This window comes from Erpetoichthys calabaricus (genome assembly GCF_900747795.2).
Source record: "Erpetoichthys calabaricus chromosome 1 unlocalized genomic scaffold, fErpCal1.3 SUPER_1_unloc_11, whole genome shotgun sequence".
In the NCBI taxonomy this organism is placed as follows: domain Eukaryota; kingdom Metazoa; phylum Chordata; class Cladistia; order Polypteriformes; family Polypteridae; genus Erpetoichthys; species Erpetoichthys calabaricus.
Genome location: NW_026261576.1, coordinates 479,582 through 498,167, shown reverse-complemented (window position 1 = coordinate 498,167; position 18,586 = coordinate 479,582). Strand labels below are relative to the sequence as shown.

Sequence of the window (18,586 nt, the reverse complement as noted above, 5' to 3'; positions counted from 1 at the left end):
TGCAGCTTTACACTGTGAAGAAGGAGATTTCACTGTATCTCTGTTTTTCCAGCATGTTGACATTAGCTAACTTCATTATTGGCTTTTGCAGATTAGGCCAGTGAACTACGTTGCCAGTGAATTTGAAATTTCGCGATCAACACTGTCAACTTTCTTGAAACACGGAGCAAAAAAAGAAAAATATTGGGTTGTCAATGTATGTGAACTGCTGCATTTGAAGACGTCGACAAAGCCGTTTTTATGTGGTTCAGTGATGCTCATTCAAGAAACATTCGTATTAATGTGGCACTCATTCAAGAAAATGTGAGGTTTGTAAACTCTCTTGGGCCCTCCCTCAACTAGACAGCACGCCGAAGAGCGTCCCGAAGTCCAAACTCCGTGTCTATGGAAGACTGTTTATCTATTGCCGGGGCAAAAGCCTGCTCAAAGCTGTGCTGCGTCTCTCAGGAAAGCAAACAGAAAAGATATCAATGGGTGATATGCAAGGAACATTGTAAATGCAGGTAACAGGATTACTTGATCACTGATCTGGCCACGACTCTGACTGCTGTGTCTGAGTATAGCAGAGTGGCAGATCACGCTACAATAAATAAGTGTGCCATTCCTGTTTCAAGCTGAATAAAGCTGGTTTTGCTAAAGTACTGAGACTCAGCCTCGTGTTTTTGGGTGCAAGACAGGGACTTATAGTGCAACCCTGATCTTTTAGGATTTGCTTCTGTGTCGCTTCACTGCAGCACTATGAGCCTGTTGTTACCCTGCCTTGGCAATGGACAAACAATCCTCCACAGACGCTGCAATCGTGCTTCGGGACACACCTCAGCGTGTCATTCCCAATGGGTGGGGAGGGTCTCAAGAGTTCAGAAACCTCACAATATGAAGAAGGATGATTCGGCTCCTGATTGATAACTGTGTTGCCCACAACATGCTTCCAAATTTAGATAATGTTCAGGTTGAATTCTTCCCACCCAACTGCACAGCAGTGTTTCAGCCATTGGACTTGGGCATCATTCACACCCTGAGAGTCTTTTATCACAAGGAAATGCTGAGAAAAATTATCGTCTGCATAACTTGTAGGCAGGATTTGATTAAAATTAACGCAAAAGAAGCTATGGAAATGATTGCAAATGCCTGGATGCAAGTTAAAGAAAGCACTACAGTAACAAATACAGAATCTCATTACAACAAAATTTTTGTTACAACTAAATATTTTTTAGGTCCCCAGGAGATCATTGTAATGGAATTTTACCTGTATATTCTTACCATTAATTGATAATATAATGACAGAGGTTGAGTTATTCTCTTCTACTAAACACCTGACAGGTGTCTTTCTATAGGGTGGACCAGATCTAATTATGCAATTTTCATTACACTATAACTTTAAGTTTATTACATAGAAAAACACCCGAAAAATCCCGGACCATCAAGAAGTGTGCAAACTGATGACATGAAGAATCATCTTTATGCTGAACTGGAATCGTCCCTGCATAAATCAAAGTCATCCAGATGATCTGGATCTGCATAATTAGATCTGGACCACCCTGTAGAAAAGACTGATAGTATCGATGGTTTTCTGTATCAAGGTGTATCAAAACGTGGTCTTCCATTTATTTCTTGCTTCTAGAAACTATTCTGTCAGAGATTTGGTTGTTCTATAAAACTTCAAATGTTTGGTTATCAGCCAGAAGCTAATGGGCAAATGTAAAGAATTAACAGAGGCCTACAGAAACACTTGTGCTGTTTGATTGGTCCTAATCAAGATGACTGGGTTGATTTTCTACCCATTGCTGACTCTGATAGGAATGTACCAGTTCACTCTGCTCCAAAAATGTCACCATTTGAGTGCCTGTATGGTTGTAATTCTAGATTCCTTGAGTCACCTGCCTCTCCACTTTTCCATCTATTTTAAATAATTACATATTTAAGTTTTGTGAAAACTTGAATTTGGCTCAAAAACTTTTTGAAAAGCTCTTGGCCAATTGATTTTCTGATTGCAAATGTAAGGCTACTCCTATCGTTAAAGTTGGACAAAAGGTACGGCTAGAGACCCAAGACATCAGTCTACATAGTGACCCTTTTTAAACTGATACAGCACCAGAATAATATCTCCCTATATATAAAAGAAAATCCTGGAATGGAAAGCAAATGCAAGGCTACGATACATGATAATCTCGAAAGACATTTTAAAGCCCCCCAAGACCAAGGATGCTTGCCACGGTGCATCTTGCGGGGACCGTAAACATGAGACTTGGTGCCAAGAGATTGTCCCAGGGCCATAGCAAAAAGGACAGCGGCTGTACAGGCTTTAAAAAGATCGAAGGACAAAGCGACAGCAGCTACCCCAAACGAATGCGAGCAGCATTATACATCCTGCAAGAAAGAATTCAAACACGCCAGGGGCCAGAAATAAAAGACAGGTATTGCTTTTACAACGTCACGTGAGACCAGGCAGTGAGCCATCATTTAAAACAAGTTAACAGACCTCTAATCTAGCAGTTGTTGGATTGCTTTTGGCAGGCAAGCATCATGTGCTCGGAGCTCTTAAAACAATGACATGCGACAGGTGGAAGAGGCAGCCAGCAAGCAGGAAAAAGACAGCAAATGATCCAAAGGCATATCCTTAGCGTACATTCAGCCGCAACTCTCTTCACAACACGAGCAGTATTATACGTCTGGGAAGAAAGAGATGTAAACACATGCGGGGCAGGAAATAAAGAAACAAGTATTGCTTTTACAAAAGGTTTTAAAGTAAAAGTGAAAATAATGCATATGTAACAATTCACAAGAAAATAATCTCTTTAAATTGTAGATTGCCTGCCTAAGGTAAAGTCATCCCTGATGAATGTGGACGTGGGAATGAGGGGTCCTTTCATCGGATTAGCGCTATTTCAGATGTGGAATGGCAAAATGGGGGAGGCAGCTTGATGAATGAGGTCTCCAGGACTTAAAACAAATCCATATCATATTATGTGATATTATCTAATGTGAAATTCTACTCCGTACTTCTAGAATTTTTATTTTTATGCCGTATTGAGGATTTATTCTGTTCTATGTATTGTATTGTATTGACCCCCTTCTTTTGACACCCACTGCACGCCCAACCTACCTGGAAAGGGGTCTCTCTTTGAACTGCCTTTCCCAAGGTTTCTTCCAAAAAAATAAACCCTTGTAGGGAAAAAATGGGAGTTTTTTCTGGTCTTCTTAGAGGGTCAAGGCTGGGAGGCTGTCAAGAGGCAGGGCCTGTTAAAGCCCATTGCGGCACTTCTTGTGTGATTTTGGGCTATACAAAAAATTAATTGTATTGTATATCTGGTAAACCAAACACAGGGGTTGGCAAGCGAAGTGAGCAGGGGGCGGAGCCCCCTAGTTTATTTTGAGAAGATCATGCTTTTAATTCTGACGATTTCCTTCACTCCATGTAGTTTTTGATGAACTCATCCATGGCTTTTTGGTGGATGGACTGTTCGTCTAAATAAACTGTAATAATTCCTAACACTAAACGCCTTTACTGGGTGGCATACAGTCATGTAGGCTGTACTAACTGAACAGTCTTCCTATAGTTAAAGTTTGTTTTTGCATTATTTGTCGAGTTCTGATATTACCTACACCAGGGGTGGGCAGATTCAGTCCTGGAGGGCCGCAGTGGCTGCAGGTTTCTGTTCCAACCCAATTGCTTAATAAGAAACTCTTATTGTTCAAGTAACACTTCTGCTTCACTTTAGTTGTCTCGCTTGTTAAGATTTTGAACCCTTATTGCTTGTTTTAGTCTTAAACAGCTGTAGGCTTGGTTTTTAATTGCTCCTAATTAGCAATAAGATGCAAATTACAAAATTTACACCCGTGTGTGTTTATTATGCACTATTGGGGTTAATTAAATACTTGGGAGGAAAGTGAAGAGAAAAAAAGAGAAGCACTGAGAATAACTTGTCTGTTTTGGACTTCAAATCATTTGGATGATATCCTTAGAAAGGAAAAAAAATATAAGATATGAGAATTACCTGCTATAGCAGAGTTAAAGCACTAACAAGCAATGAAATTAAATAATTGGCAAGGATTGGTTTTTAATTAAGCAACTGGGTTGGAACAAAAACCTGCAACCACTGCGGCCCTCCAGGACTGAATCTCCCCTCCCATGACCTACACCAATGTTTCCCAAACTCGGTCCTGGGGACCCCCTGTGGCTGCAGGTTTTTGTTCCAACCGGATTCCTAATCAGTGACAACACCTGATAGCACTGATCTCATTTAATTAGCTGGTATTTTTTTTTCTTTTATTCAACATTCATAAAAGCATAACAGCGTGATTTTTACATTTATAAGATATTTAGAAATATTTCTGCTTTTGCTATAGCTTTAAATGCTTAACTCTCTTTTGTTGATTTCATTATACTTTGCCCTTTCTCTGTGCAGTTGTTCCCCCTTCGTTGTATCTTAATAATGACAATTCAAAACGAACAGATCAGACACCGAGGCAAACAACACTAAATAATCAAAGGCTGCAACTACTTTAGAGTCAGGCCCACTAATTAGTAAATAATGGATTAATTAAACAATTAGAAGACCTAGAAAAATAGAATCAAAATCAAGATGAAAATACTGTTAAAAAGAAAAAAATACATTATTCCTACATAACTGCTTGGTACATTTTAATATTTTTTTTTTAGCAAACTTAGTTTTCTAATTTCTATATTGTTCCCTAAACACAGAACTTGGGAAATATCAGTTCACTTAATTAGCCCAGGAGTTCAATTAAAAACAGAAGCTGATTGGAACAAAAACCTGCAGCCACAGGGGTTCACAAGGACCGAGTTTGGGAAACACTGACCTACACCCAATTCTGAGTTTAGGGCATGTTTTGTACTATAACACCCCCACCCCCACCCCCTAATCACTGTATTTTTGTTATTTTGATAAGTCGATAAGATGTCATCTTGCCTCCTTATTTAAGATGGTGGCATGGTATCCTCACTCTCCTAGCTTTGTCATAATTGGCCATGTTCTTCATATTTGATTTTCATTGACAGATACTGTTCTGTTTAATTTATGTTAATCAGTTTGAAACGGCTTTGGTTTCCTGTCCGTTTTAACTCATTATGTGATTAATCATTTGTAAAATGTTTCATTAGATCATACCTGTGAATTTATTAGAGCCACCACTCAGTGAACAGGACTACAAAATACAATTACCTGAACTGAACCAACATTTTTTTCTATTGCTCTAAAATGGATGATAATTCAATAAGATTTCAAGTACTGTACCAACTTGTATTTTCAAAAACTTCAAAAATAAAAAAGTCACCACATCACAAAGATCAGCCCTTTTTCATACGGGGCAACTGAACTGACAGGAAACATGAAATGGCTAAAAGCATCAAAATCCTTTAAAACTAATTTCATTGAATGTTTCACACGTTTTAGATGAAATCCTGCTTTAATTAATAATTTTGTTTGTGTCACTTCAAGAAAAAAAAAAACGTTTAACTTCGTAAAGCTCAGTGAACTGATTTTCTTCACATTCACAAAGTCAGAATATATAATGATAAATGTGAACAAGACTGGTTTATCCATTCACAGGTTTGCACTCCACTGATGCACAGAGATTCTTGCACACAGGCAGACGTGAAACACTTTCATTCAGAGGGGTCTAAATTGTGCAAATGTATTGAATAGTCAAATGGGTGACATGTCTACTCCACAATACTACATATGGAGAAAGTAAAATTGTTTTGAAAATTATTGTTTGAAAGGGTTTCTTCAAAGAAAGCTAGAAACAAACAGATTTGACTTTTCTTTGACTTCTCTTTAATTTGTCTAAAATCTATTAAAAGGTTTTCTTCATAATAAAGATATTAAGCTAGTGATTATTATTAAAAAGAGATACAACCCAAACCAAGGAAATTGTGAACTGATAGTGTTAGGTGAAAAAACTGCAAGAACAACTCAGCCAGGCCTCCTCATGCCAATCCAAAGGATTAAATTGTTTCTGTTCCTTATACTTTAAAAATGAAACCCATATTTTTAAAAAGCCTTTGTTTCAAAGCAGAGTGAAAATGCAAGAAAGCACCCTTCAGGTAAATCATAACTGCCTTATTTTATTTTAGCACATACCTTCTCCAGTTTGATTTGGACACAATTTCTTCTCGGGCCTCACTGTGTTAGTCTTTGAGGATTCTGACGGCTTGTGGGCATTACTGTCCTTCAAGGAGCAGCGTCTGCCCAAACTGGAGCCCAATCTGTTTAAGTCTTCATCTGGGCCCATATATTGAGGATTACAGTCTTTCACCTTCATACGGTTTATAATTTTGCAGGGTCTCTGAATGTTAGTCCTACCATTTCTTTTGTTCCTCTTTTCAGAGACATCCTCTTCATGTTGACGTTCTTTCTGTAAACTCTTCTGACCAGCTGGATACATTTTTGGCATCTTCTATACTGAGGAAAAGAACAATACAAATGTAACACGTTTAAGTCCCATTTTTCTATGTCCTCATCAGTTAAGAAAGAAGCCAAGTCAAGTTATTCACCGAGACCACATGGGCAGAGTAAGTAATCAATCTTCATACCAGGAGACCAGATATGAAACAGTCTCAGGGAGTGTTTCATGCCTTTATGACACACCATTATGACTCTGCACCATCTGTTGATATTAGGGATGTTATGATATTAGAACTTTTGTATGTGATATACTAATACAACACAATTTTACAATGCTGGATACCCTTTGATACCACAGCAAACACAAATCCTATTCATCCCCTCCCATTAAAGAAGTACTGGTATTCATAAATCTCAAAGTATAATGCAAGTCTTGAAATGTAATGTGGGGCAGGGATGGAGACCCCCAGTGCAATAGCACAAGGTAGGGTTTACAATCTTGGTGGGAGTTTCAGCACAGAGTTTATAAAGAACTAGCCAACCTGTGGCGTAACATACGCCGCATAATTATGTATTGATGGGTGAACACTTGCTGAACGACACAGTTGTCCAAATGGGGTGGGTTTGTGGATACCACTGTGAGTGAATGAAAAGATGGACCTCTGGAGAGAGCAACATACAATTGTACGCGACTTAAAGCGGGATCGTCTGTGACGATGGAGGCCACGCTGGTGAAAGTTACTTCGTCGGTAGGGATAAGTTTCAGCACTTGTTCATTAAGGTGCAGCGAGGCTTCGTTGTTGACGCTTAATATAGCTTGCGTACTGAGTTGTTCCGGAGTCACAATTGAGAAACACTTTTTTAATGTCTTTTAAGCACAGGGAAAAAAATTACCATGTGAAACATCCATAATGTAATAAGCCACCAAGAAAAGTAACATTGCAACAATGCACACTACGATCCGATCGCTGTAAACAGAAGTGAAAACAAAATCGAGGCCGGTGCATTCTTTAACTGCCTTGTAGTGCAATGGTAGTGCTGCTGTTTTGCAGTAAGGAGACTGTGGAAGATTTTGGGTTCGCTTCCCGGTTTCTCCCTGTGTGGATAGTGCTTTGAATACTGAAAACACCGGTATATCAATGTAATGAAGTATTATTATTGTTATGCGTCCATCGGTCTCTCTCTCGCGCGCGCGCGTGTGTGTGTGTGTGTCACTCGCTCTCTCTCGCTCGCTCGCTGCACGTGTTCCTGCAGGCATACCAGTAAGTGAATGAAAAGATGGAACTCTGGAGAGAGCAACATACAACTGTCCGTGACTGAAAACTGGTTTTGGCAGATACATGCACATCTTTTTGAAAGTTTGGCCCTGTGCCTTATCAATTGACATCGCAAAGGCAAATCTAACAGGAAATTGTCTTCGTGTTAAAGTAAAAGGCAAATTATCCGCGACAAACAAACTGTTTTACATGCTGCATACCAACCCGCTGTGTAGTATACGCCGCATAATCACGTGCTTTTTTAATGTTTTTTAAGCAGAGGGAAAAAATGAACATTTGCAAAATCCGTAACGCCGCTTTCAGTAAGTACAATGCACACGCGTTTAATTTGTTAGCCACTTTTTGCCAGCAGTCTTTTCTGGTTTGGGCTGCTTTTGCAGTGTTACCGCTTGTGCATATTAAATCTTGAAATCCTTCGAGTAACTAATTAACTAACTAACACCCACCCACCCAGCTTGTGAGAAAAAAATGTGCCCATTCTTTCATCATTTTGTTGCAGCCTATCAAAGACTTGCTGATCATGTTTTCTAGACTCAATATACAGTGGAACCTCGGTTCACGACCATAATTCGTTCCAAACCTCTGGTCGTAAACCAATTTGGTCGTGAACCGAAGCAATTTCCCCCATAGGATTGTATGTAAATACAATTAATCCATTCCAGACCGTACGAACTGTATGTAAATATTTTTTTTTTAAGATTTTTAAGCACAAATATAGTTAATTATTACACCATAGAATGCACAGTGTAATAGTAAAAACATTGAATAACACTGACACAAACACCCACCCTCCCTCTCTCTCTCTCTCTCTCAGCAGCACGGGGGAGCCCCCCCAGCCCCCCCCTCCCCCTCTCTCTCAGCAGCACGCGAGCCTCCCCAGCCCCACCCCCCCTCTCTCTCTCTCTCAGCAGCACTGAGCCCTCTCTCTCTCTGTAACATTGCAGCAGTTGTATAAACACTTTTTTTAAAAAATTAGTTTTAAGCACAGGAAGAAAAAAAAGGAACATTTTAACAAATCCGAAATTTATTTAAAAGCCAACCAAGATAGTAACATTGCAGGAGTTCACCATTTTTAATCAGGCGACTGTCAGTAGTGGAGTCAGGCACAGAGAAGGTCAGCTGCTGAGAAAGCGTCTCGACTGTTGCAGGGCGGTGAAGCAGGTGAGACGCTAATGAAAAAGAGGCACAGGGTTTATTGGTTTTTAAAGACTGCTTCCTTCATTGTGTTTTAACCTCAGTTTTAAAGGATTGCACGGCTCTCTCAGTCGCGCTGCCTGTGTGTGCGTGGCTCTCTCTCTTGGACTGCCTGTATGTGCCTCTGTCTCTCTCTGGCGCTGCCTCTGTGTGAACCAAGGTTCCACTGAGGTTGACTAATGAAAAGTCAACGTGTCTCAGAGGTCCATGTGTAGTGTTACACAGACGAACATAAATGACGCCGTTTTTTCTGAGGCACGCGTCCGAGGTGGTGGGCGTGGCTCTGCGAGTTGTCGTCGTATCCAATGGTCATAGAGTTGGTGGGCATGGCTCCTTCCTACTTGTCGGCGGCTTAGTGAATCCACGCCCCTTCCTTCGTGCTTTCAAGGGTGACTTGTTTTGGTGTGCGTGCTTTCATGGGTGTCTTCCCTTCTGGCGGCGACTTTGTGAATTATATATATAGATGATATATCATGAACTGTCTGATTTATCTTAGCATGTGCACATTTCTAATCATTCTCAGACAGTAGTTGAAAAACACTGCTTAAAATCCATACTAAAAATTAAAATTCAAAACATTATTATACTGTTGAATTACTGAATTCCAAGATTATTCAGGATACTTTCATTTAAATAAAAACTCTTTAAGATGTTTTTCTAACAACATGGTTTTAAAGTCTAGTTAATCACACACCCATTCTGTTTGAATTGCAACACTTGCTATTACAAGATTTAAATTTGCATCATTTGCTGGTTAAAAAATATTACTAAAGAGCAATATTTAACAGAATAGTCAAATTAAATCAAAAAATCAAATGTCACAAGCTTATCATTGTAACACGAATGTAAGTTTAATGTCACTGTGCTCTGTACAAGAAATTATTTTATAAATTCATTCACATGTGCAGGCCAAAGTTAGCACACAGGGCTGTCAGCATTTAGAAACCACTAGTCTAGCAGCTTGGAGAATGAAGGGGACAACGGTGAAGGCATTGTATTATTCCTGTATGTTAGAGATGAAACTTTCCTTTCCATTCCTTGTTTGGAAACCAAGGAAGGGCCTTCATGTCGAGGAACGAGTATAAAAAGGCTTGGACAACAGACAAACACTTCGAAGCTGATGGACGGAAGATTATGTCATCCGTCCGGAAAATCCTTTCAGCGCAGTGACGAAAATGACAAACTATACACAAAATGTTGTCATGGCTTCCTTCCATCTGTTATGTCGCGTAAATCGTCATTAAAGAAAGCCAAGTTATTTCCAAGTGATTTGTACCACCGTATCACTATGGATGGGATGTCGCCATTTACAGCATATCTATATAGTTTCTGGTTACTTAAAATGAACTTAAAAGAACTTATTCCAATTAGGGAGCTATTGCTTCTAAAAGCTTCTGTGCCCTGTGGTGGGCTGGCGCCCTGCCCGGGGTTTGTTTCCTGCCTTGCACCCTGTGTTGGCTGGGATTGGCTCCAGCAGACCCCCGTGACCCTGTAGTTAGGATATAGCGGGTTGGATAATGGATGGATGGATGCTTCTAAAAGAAAACAGTTATGCTTTAATTTTCTAAATCTGCCCCTTCTTTTTACCAGCATTGAAGCTTCAAGTGTGAAATCGAAATTGTCAGTTCAACATTTATCCTTTATTTCAGAACTCCTGTTAAGCAGCATTTATTTAACTGCTTTAGATGTTTCTTACAAAAGTAATGACACCTTGTTATTGTTTGTGCTTGTGTATAAATCCAGGATTAGAAAATGACCTGTCGTCACACATGTGACTAGGGATCACCTGCAGAGATTTGTTCAGGTGAGAAATACACCCCAGGATGAGAGGGAGTGCTGCTGCTAACTATCTCCTCTTCTTTATCTACAATGGAAAGAGACGCCCAGCCGAGGAGTCACAACACCCTCAGCTCTTATCTGGTTAGAAGAAGAAGGAGGCCATCTTGTACAGTTGTGTGTCAACAGTATTCACTACTTTGTGTACTGAGAAAAGTGCTATATAAATGTAATGAATTATTATTATTATTATTATTATTACTTTGATTGAACACTCAGTACTGTTAGGATCCTGGAATTTTGTTAAATAGTTAATGTTAAGGTAGGTTTATACAAGTTAGGCCTCAGGATTATGTTAAAAAACAGGGGCATATGAAGGAGGAACTTAAAATTGCTGGTCAACTTGTCTAATGTGAAACTGCACCAACCTTACAAAATCCAAAACCATTATTCAAGTCACAGCCTTCATTTACATAATCTTAGTGAGATGGAGGCAGTTGGCGGTGTGTCCCTGTAAAGATGGCCGCCTAATGTGAGACACCCAATGTCTGACTTCAATTAGCCTGCGACTCACTAAGATAAATTTAAACAGGTTTGATTTTGTTTTTAGTCTTAGGGGCAGACTGTGTGTGCAGGAGAGCAGACAACCAGTGAATGTTTCCCTGAAGTAGAAGGCACAGAGTTAAGTGAAGAGGAATAAGAAACTGCAGGTTTTGAACCTAACACAAATAAGAGATGCTCCTCTTTCTGTTTCATGTTTCAGATAGCAAAAAAAAGGGGGAAAAATAAAATAAAATAAAGGGTGAAGATTGCTGCTGAAGAGCTACAGCTGTTAACCCATTGTACACCACAGACGTCATCAGCAGCATGCTATTGGCTGTTAGAAACAGGGCTGAGCACGACTCTGCTGAATGGTCGTTTAAATTAATGTGGTTAGGTGAGGAGATCAGCGACTGTGGTTGGCAAATCTGACATGCTCCAGGACAAAAATATTCTTCAAAACAACTGTCATTATCAACAACTTTGAAACAAGTTTCAAGTTTATCAGCTTCATCTTGTTTAAGTACACTCTGCACACATCACACATATTTTAGTACTTAACACATTAATAAACTCCAATTAAACAGCAACACCTCCCAGTATTGCGAGATTGGCACAGTGGAGGCCTTGTGTGCCTCAGTCTTTCTTAACGCTCCATTTGTGCTTCTGACGGGCCAGTTTGCTATTGGTAACCCTAAAAGGGGGTGGGGACCAGAGTAAAAGCGGCTCATTATTGACCTTCATGAATACTCTAATTAAATGAAAGTGGGTCTTGTGCAGAAGATGGATGCCAGTCCTGACAGTTCACCTAAGAGCGGCACAAAGAGGTGACCCACACAGCCCACCTCACCACCCTGGTCCAGTGCAAAACAAAAACAAACAGAAATTATTGGGGTATAGGACGAAAACCAAAGTACCTGTACAGGGCAGGAGCCAGCTATAGAACATCATAGGGTACACTCACATTCAAATCCACAACCACACCAAGACAAGTTAGATTTGCCAGGCCACTAAACCCGAGCATCTTTAGAGAAGTGGAGAAAATAAGAATAAAAGAGCAGACATGGAAACTGCATAGAGACTTAAAAAACAGGCTGAGATTCAAATTCTTTCTGACACAACTGTAAGGCAGTAACACAAAGTGGCCCGAGGGACTCCTCACCGCTCTTTAAATGGCCGGCCGGTCACCAACCCCGCAACTGTCAGAACTGAGCGCCGCGGAGTGACAAGAGAAACAAAGGTAGATCGAAGCGTCTTACGTGTGGAATGGCCGTCTGCTCGATGCCGGCGATTCGGGAAGGAAACGATAAAAGAACACTCGGAGGGGAATGAACAGGTGCCAGCAGTGTGACTGGGTGCTACGAATTGAAATTTGGGACTCAGCCACTTGAAGTGAACTGCTGCCACGAATGAACAGCAATGGCACGCGGGTGACCACAGGAGGATTCACTCGAGCAAAGTTCGGCGGGGGGCTAACGAACACGAACTCGCCGCGCGCGGTGATTCTAATGGAGCGAATGAAAACTCACACGTCCATAAAGCGCATCTCCAAAGTACTTACTGTCTGCCTCTTGCCGATGAGATTCTTTCTGAAGTCGTTCACACTTCTGCCTCAATTAACAACAGCCTTGAGACGGTGGCAGTGTGGCTTCAGGAGCCGTCGCATTGGATGACGTCAGCCTGTCTCCGATTTCAGGTCACGTGCCAGTTCAGCGAGAATACGCTGTAGCAGGAGAGAGGCTGGGTGGCTCAGTGACCTGCTGCATTATAGGAGCCTATTAAACCAATAATGTCATCAGAGAAGTTGCGTTTGTCTGGGGCTGCCACTTGTCCGTTTGTTTTTGTGATCATGAACTGAGTTTTTTTTAATAACAGTAAGATTTCCTGTAAATAGTTCTTGTAAAATTTAGTAAAGTTCTTCGTGTCTTTTTTGTTTTTCAATGCAGCAATGATACTAGCTGATTACCAGTGGCTTCGCTCACTGAGTGCAAGGGAAAAAAACTAAAATGTAGTATTTATAAAATAAGTTTGTTAATTACCAATGTTATTTTTGAACAAATAAAGAGCATTTACAATAACATAGAAATTATATAAATAATAATTATTAAGTAGTAAAACATTTTGATAAAAGAATTTGAAGAAGATATAAGAAGCGTATAAATTATTAAACAGTCAAACATTAACATTTCAGAAGTAAAGATACATTGAGTACTGTAGTGGTTTCGGGCAAACTACCTGCTTGACAACCTTGCACTATGTGCCTGTGATTTAAGATAAACATTATTCTGAGAAATGTGAACGCTGCCTTTCCGTGCTTAACTGGCAGAAGGTCCAAAGAATTGCCAAGTCCAATACTTAACATGAAGAGGTCGGTACATCTTTTTAGATGTAACCCTCCATCTTCTTAAAAGAATTCATCACAAAAGCAACCTTGAATGTTGCGGGGTTTTAGTGACCCGAATTCATCTTAAGGGACAGTAAGTAGCCGTGCACCGCAATTTAGCAAGAGAGTCCCGCTTCGATAGCGCCGATTACATTCATTCGCAAAGATTTCCACTGTCCCAGTATCCGACGGGGCACTTGAAGTGTGACAAACAGCGAGAAGAGAGGACTCTGCCCGAAACTGCGAAGCTGTTGACCAGGAGGAAAAGGCCAACATTCCGCGCCTCCCAGCGTCCACTTTGTTCTTACGACCCCTCGCCGCTGAAGGTGGTCTCGTGTTCACATTGTTCACAGCTCGGCGCAGTTAAAAAGTAGAAAGACGCAAAGCTGTTTTCTTCATCTCTTCTACTATCAAGTACTGCAAATTAAAACAAGTTACAACGTGACAGTTTTCTCTGTGAGAAAGCGTCTGGCGGCGGACGGCTCAGCGCTGGAGTCCAGAGAGGAGGGCTGGGAGAGGGCGACGCGGGGCACACTTCTTTCCTCATAACTCATCTCCTGTAGCTCTGAATCAGCCGAGTTGCTCTTCTCTGGACCTTTTCTAGAGCTGCCATGTCCTTTTTGTAGCCTGGAGAACAAAACTGCACTCCCGGCCTATTAAGATGGCGGTCTGCTGGCCACTTGCAGTCCAGAAGCAACCTCTGATTGTCCAACCAGAAACGCAGAGACAAACTGAGTAAAACACCTTTTGTAAGCCTTCGGAAATCCCTCCATAAATTCCTACAATAGTACAGAACATGAATGCAACAGTCTGTGTAGTCCAGCAACATTCAGCCCAGCGTTTGTGTGTCTAGAGGTGGGGTTAGCAGTCTATGATACTGTGACCACCTGTCCAACTTAAGGTTCACATTCTTTGATTTTTAGAAATTCCATATTTGTAATTTTAAACTATCAGGCACAATATTATGTAGTACAGTTCACCAGTGCAAGTGGCACAATGGTAGCTTCACTGATGCACATTAAGGAGATCATGGGTTCGTGTCCTGGGAACTCCTTGTGTAGAGTTTGCAAAGCAGTGAGAGTTGTAAGTAAAGCACTATTTAAATGTAAAGAATTGTTTTTGTAATTATACCTAACGATTTGTCAATTTAAATTTCTAAAACGTTATGTGTTTTCACCAAATAAACAAACATGTAGCGCTAGGACTCACGGCCTCTGTGTCCTTCAGACTTGATCCGAAAGCAATGTATGCGTACTGCCACCTTTATGTTAATAAACCGGTCACCACCTCCATGACTGTCTTTGTACTGGACACCACGGAGTGACAAAGGAGAAACAAAGGCAGAAATTAAAGTGCAGTACGTGTGGAATGGCCGTCTACTCAAGTTCAGCGATTCGAGAAGGAAACGATAAAAGGAACACACAGAGAGGAATGAATAGGAGCCGGCGGTGTGACTGAGTGCTACAAACTAAAATTTGGGACTCAGCCACGTGAAGTGAACCGCAGATACCAATGAACAGCAGTGGAAAGGCGGGTGGGCACAGGGGGATTCCAGTCACTCAGGTGGTGATTTAAACAAACCTCCTGTGTGTCCCCTCAGAGTGCAGTAGTCGTTGTATTCACGTGTGTTAGTCACTGTTATCACTTATCATGGCTTTGTGAGCTAAGAGCTTTGAGAGCAGTGATAGTGCTTGTCTAATCTGATAAATACACTTTGTGATGTGCCTGGGTCATATGTGACTAAAATATTTATTTTATTTTAAAAGGGAAACAAATGTTATTGCTAATATTGTGCACTATTTTTGATTTTATGAACTTTGAGATACACCTGGGTCAGATGTGAGCAAAATGTTTATATTTTTAAATTACAAAAGTTGAAAAAAAAAAAGCAGTATTGCTACTTCAGATTCTGTTCAATTGTAGCATTTTAATTGTTTTTTATGCTCTTTTTGATGAGCCTGTGCCAGATGTGACCAAATTTAAAAGGGTAACAATGAATAAACATGACTTGTTTGTCAGCACATTCATTTGTGTCTGTTGTTTACTGGCCACTGAAAATGTCTGGCCCAGCTAAATTTCTTGGTTTGAAAATCTGACACAACTGAATTTGTAATTAAATAACCGTGTTGTGCACAGGACTCCAGATGAGGTCTCACCAGTGTGTTATAAAGCTGGAGCAGAACCTCCTGTGACTTGTACTCCACACATCAAGGCGCTATATAACCTGACATTCTGTTAGCCTTCTTAATGGCTTCTGAACATCAACTGGCACTTGAAAGAGTCGAGTCCACCAAGACTTATAAATCCTTCTCATAAGGTGGACATTTTATTTTCAGACCTCCCCAGCATTACACCTTGTGTACAAAGGAGAGTGAAATATCTTATAAAAGACTTACTAATAGGACTGGGCACTCTTAAAACTAATAATAATGGCACATTACCAGGTTGTGTGGTTCCTCATAGACCACTGCTCGACCAAGAACTGTTTCATTCTTTTACATATCAAGTGGGCTCTGTAAGCTTTAAAAAGGCCCCTGTGAGGACAAAACAGAACATTAGGCTACCTAACAGGACATTGAGAGGTCAAGACAACCTGATCTGAGCCTGTGGTTACTGGATGAAGGGAGAGACCTTTAAAAATCAGGAAGATGTTGGGATTCCACATATCAACTTCATCTATTTATAATTATTAATAGTAGAGCTTGTGAAACAGATATATAGAGTGGAAAGGCACTATATGATAGATAGATAGATAGATAGATAGATAGATAGATAGATAGATAGATAGATAGATAGATAGATAGATAGATAGATAGATAGATAGATAGATAGATAGATAGATTGATTTTTATTTGTCCAAATGAGATCTTTGGCTTTTTGCAGAATTTCTTTAAATAAATAATTTATGGATCTAAGAAGCAAGTTCTTTCTGAAACCTTTGTGTGGATTTGTAAACTAAAAATGGTTTTCCTATACAGAATCACTCAGAATAACCATTTTTACTCCTTTATTTTTAAGCGTAGGGCTACAGTTCACATATGTGGTATGGCTGTATAATAAATACATAAATTTCAGTTCTGGAGTATGTATGGTTCTTCCTTGCATTTTGTGAGAAATTCTTCTCTGTATTATTTTTTTTTTTTTAAGCTGGATTTATATAATATGGAAATTTAGTTGTTAAAAGGTCATTCTTATTATAATTATTAATATTTTTGTTGTTGAAGATTTCACATTTGTATTGTTTTAAATATTGATATGATTTATTTGGGGACAACAGTAATTAAAATGTATTAAAGGTAAAAGGCTAATTTTGGAGTGGGGGAGATTAGAATTTCACACTTCCTCTTTCTCTTTTAAAATGCTGCTGGTACATTCATGATTATAAATATGTATGTATGTGTATTTTGAGTTTATCTTTTATGTAACTGTTGGTTATTCTTGCAGTTTTGTGCTGTGTACATACAGTATATTTGAACTGCTTCTTTTTCTGTTTCTTGTACAGCACTTTGGTTCAGTTCTGGCTGCTGTTGTGAATGTGCTTTAAAAATAAAAATTGCCTTGCCCTGCTTCATAAAACATTATTTAATACATAACACTAAGAAGTGCAGATCTGAGACAAAGGACTGCAAAGATGAAGTTGATTTGCAACATTTATTACAAAAAAGTTAAAGAATATATAAAATAAAGAACAAGAATTGTAGGTTGTAACTGAACAATGAGGGACACGTATGTTTGTTAAATTTTCTCACTAAACACAGTCATTTTCCTTTTTCCTCTCATGTTATCTAGAAACAGATGCATGTCTATCATATGTGAAAAAAGGATGATGAAGGGTCTAAAGACATATTCCCTCACCTCTTCTTCTAGATATTCAGATAGCAACTCATATTTCTGAAGGGCCTCCTCAATGTCGTCTTTGTCCATTGACAGTAATGCAGGGAGTGAGATGTGCCCCCTGAACACACAAATGTTCTCAGCGCACCACTTCTCTGCCTCGGTAAGATGCTGAAGGATTCTGTGTTGCTGTAATATGTTTTATTAAAAAAAAGAAAATTCTTTAAATGGTTATTATAAAGCTTATAGCTTTTTCCTCCACATTTACAAGGAATGTAAGATAAGTAAAAAAAATAATGTATAACAAATTCGGAATATACTGTACATTATTAACATATTAACATTACTGCTTTCGATCACAGATTCTACACGTCTTCAATGTTTCTTACCACACACAATTATTAACACAGCACACAATGCATTTCAAATGTTTTAAGGCCTTTAAGAGTTGTACTGGTACTCCAGTTTGTCACAAGATGTAAAACAGGCTTTTACATTTACATCCAGTTTTTTTTCGCAGACCCGTTGGGGTCAGAGCGCAGGGTCAGCCATTGTACAGCGCCCCCTGGAGCAATTACAGGTTAAGGGCCTTGCTCAAGGGCCCAGCAGAGTAGGATTTCTTTTGGCACTGACGGGGATTCGAACCGGCAACCTTCCGGATACCAGCGCAGATCCCTAGCCTCAGAGCCACCACTCCGCCACCACTTTTAGTCTTTTGGGCTTTGACTCCTACTGGTTAGCGATTAAGAGTCGGCATCTGAGACAAGCATTAAGTCTTTTTATACATTTTATTCACTATACCATAGGCATTGTAAGCCAGCATCAACAAAATGGAATTCATCTTTCTTATGGAAGTTTATAAAATGAGGTGTCTGTACCTGCTCATCAGTGCCCTGTGCTGGATGTTGGAGAAGGGAGGCGGACGTTTCTTGTAAAAGTAAAGATCTCAAACCTGCATTGATGCAGTGCTATGGAACAGAATAGCAAGACTTTTTTGTTTTCATTTCAGATGTAGTGCCAAGTCTTTAATCATCTTCTGTCTTCTCATTAATGGCTCAATAAAGTCTAAACCTGAAAACAGAGAAAATAATATTTACCTAAGGAAATGTTAAAAAAGAACCAAAAGAATAAGCACAATAAATGACCCTGTCCTGGCTGTCCATTATTTCTGTACCTTCTAATTTTTTGTTTGGTTCTTGGCCTTCATTTAGAAA

At 39.7% G+C, this 18,586-nt stretch overlaps 2 protein-coding genes across 3 annotated transcripts in view; one reads left to right on the top strand and one right to left on the bottom strand.

Moving 5' to 3' along the window:
* The window catches only part of LOC114644100 (gastrula zinc finger protein XlCGF49.1-like), a 489,821-nt gene that overhangs the window by 5,075 nt on the left and 466,160 nt on the right, over positions 1-18,586 (bottom strand). The window contains exons 1-2 of one of the 2 annotated variants that reach the window (XM_028792343.2): positions 12,717-12,813; positions 6,105-6,425 (exon numbers count right to left, since the gene is read on the bottom strand). The exons of the other annotated variant lie outside the window; for it this stretch is intronic. Of the exons in view, the coding sequence (XP_028648176.2) occupies positions 6,105-6,417 (313 nt within the window). The 5' untranslated portion in view covers positions 6,418-6,425; positions 12,717-12,813. Of the gene's footprint in view, positions 1-6,104; positions 6,426-12,716; positions 12,814-18,586 lie in introns of those variants that run through there. 2 annotated transcript variants of the gene reach the window in all.
* LOC114644099 (zinc finger protein 664-like) overlaps positions 1-18,586 on the top strand; it is a 428,098-nt gene that overhangs the window by 72,574 nt on the left and 336,938 nt on the right. The gene's annotated exons all lie outside the window — the stretch shown is intronic.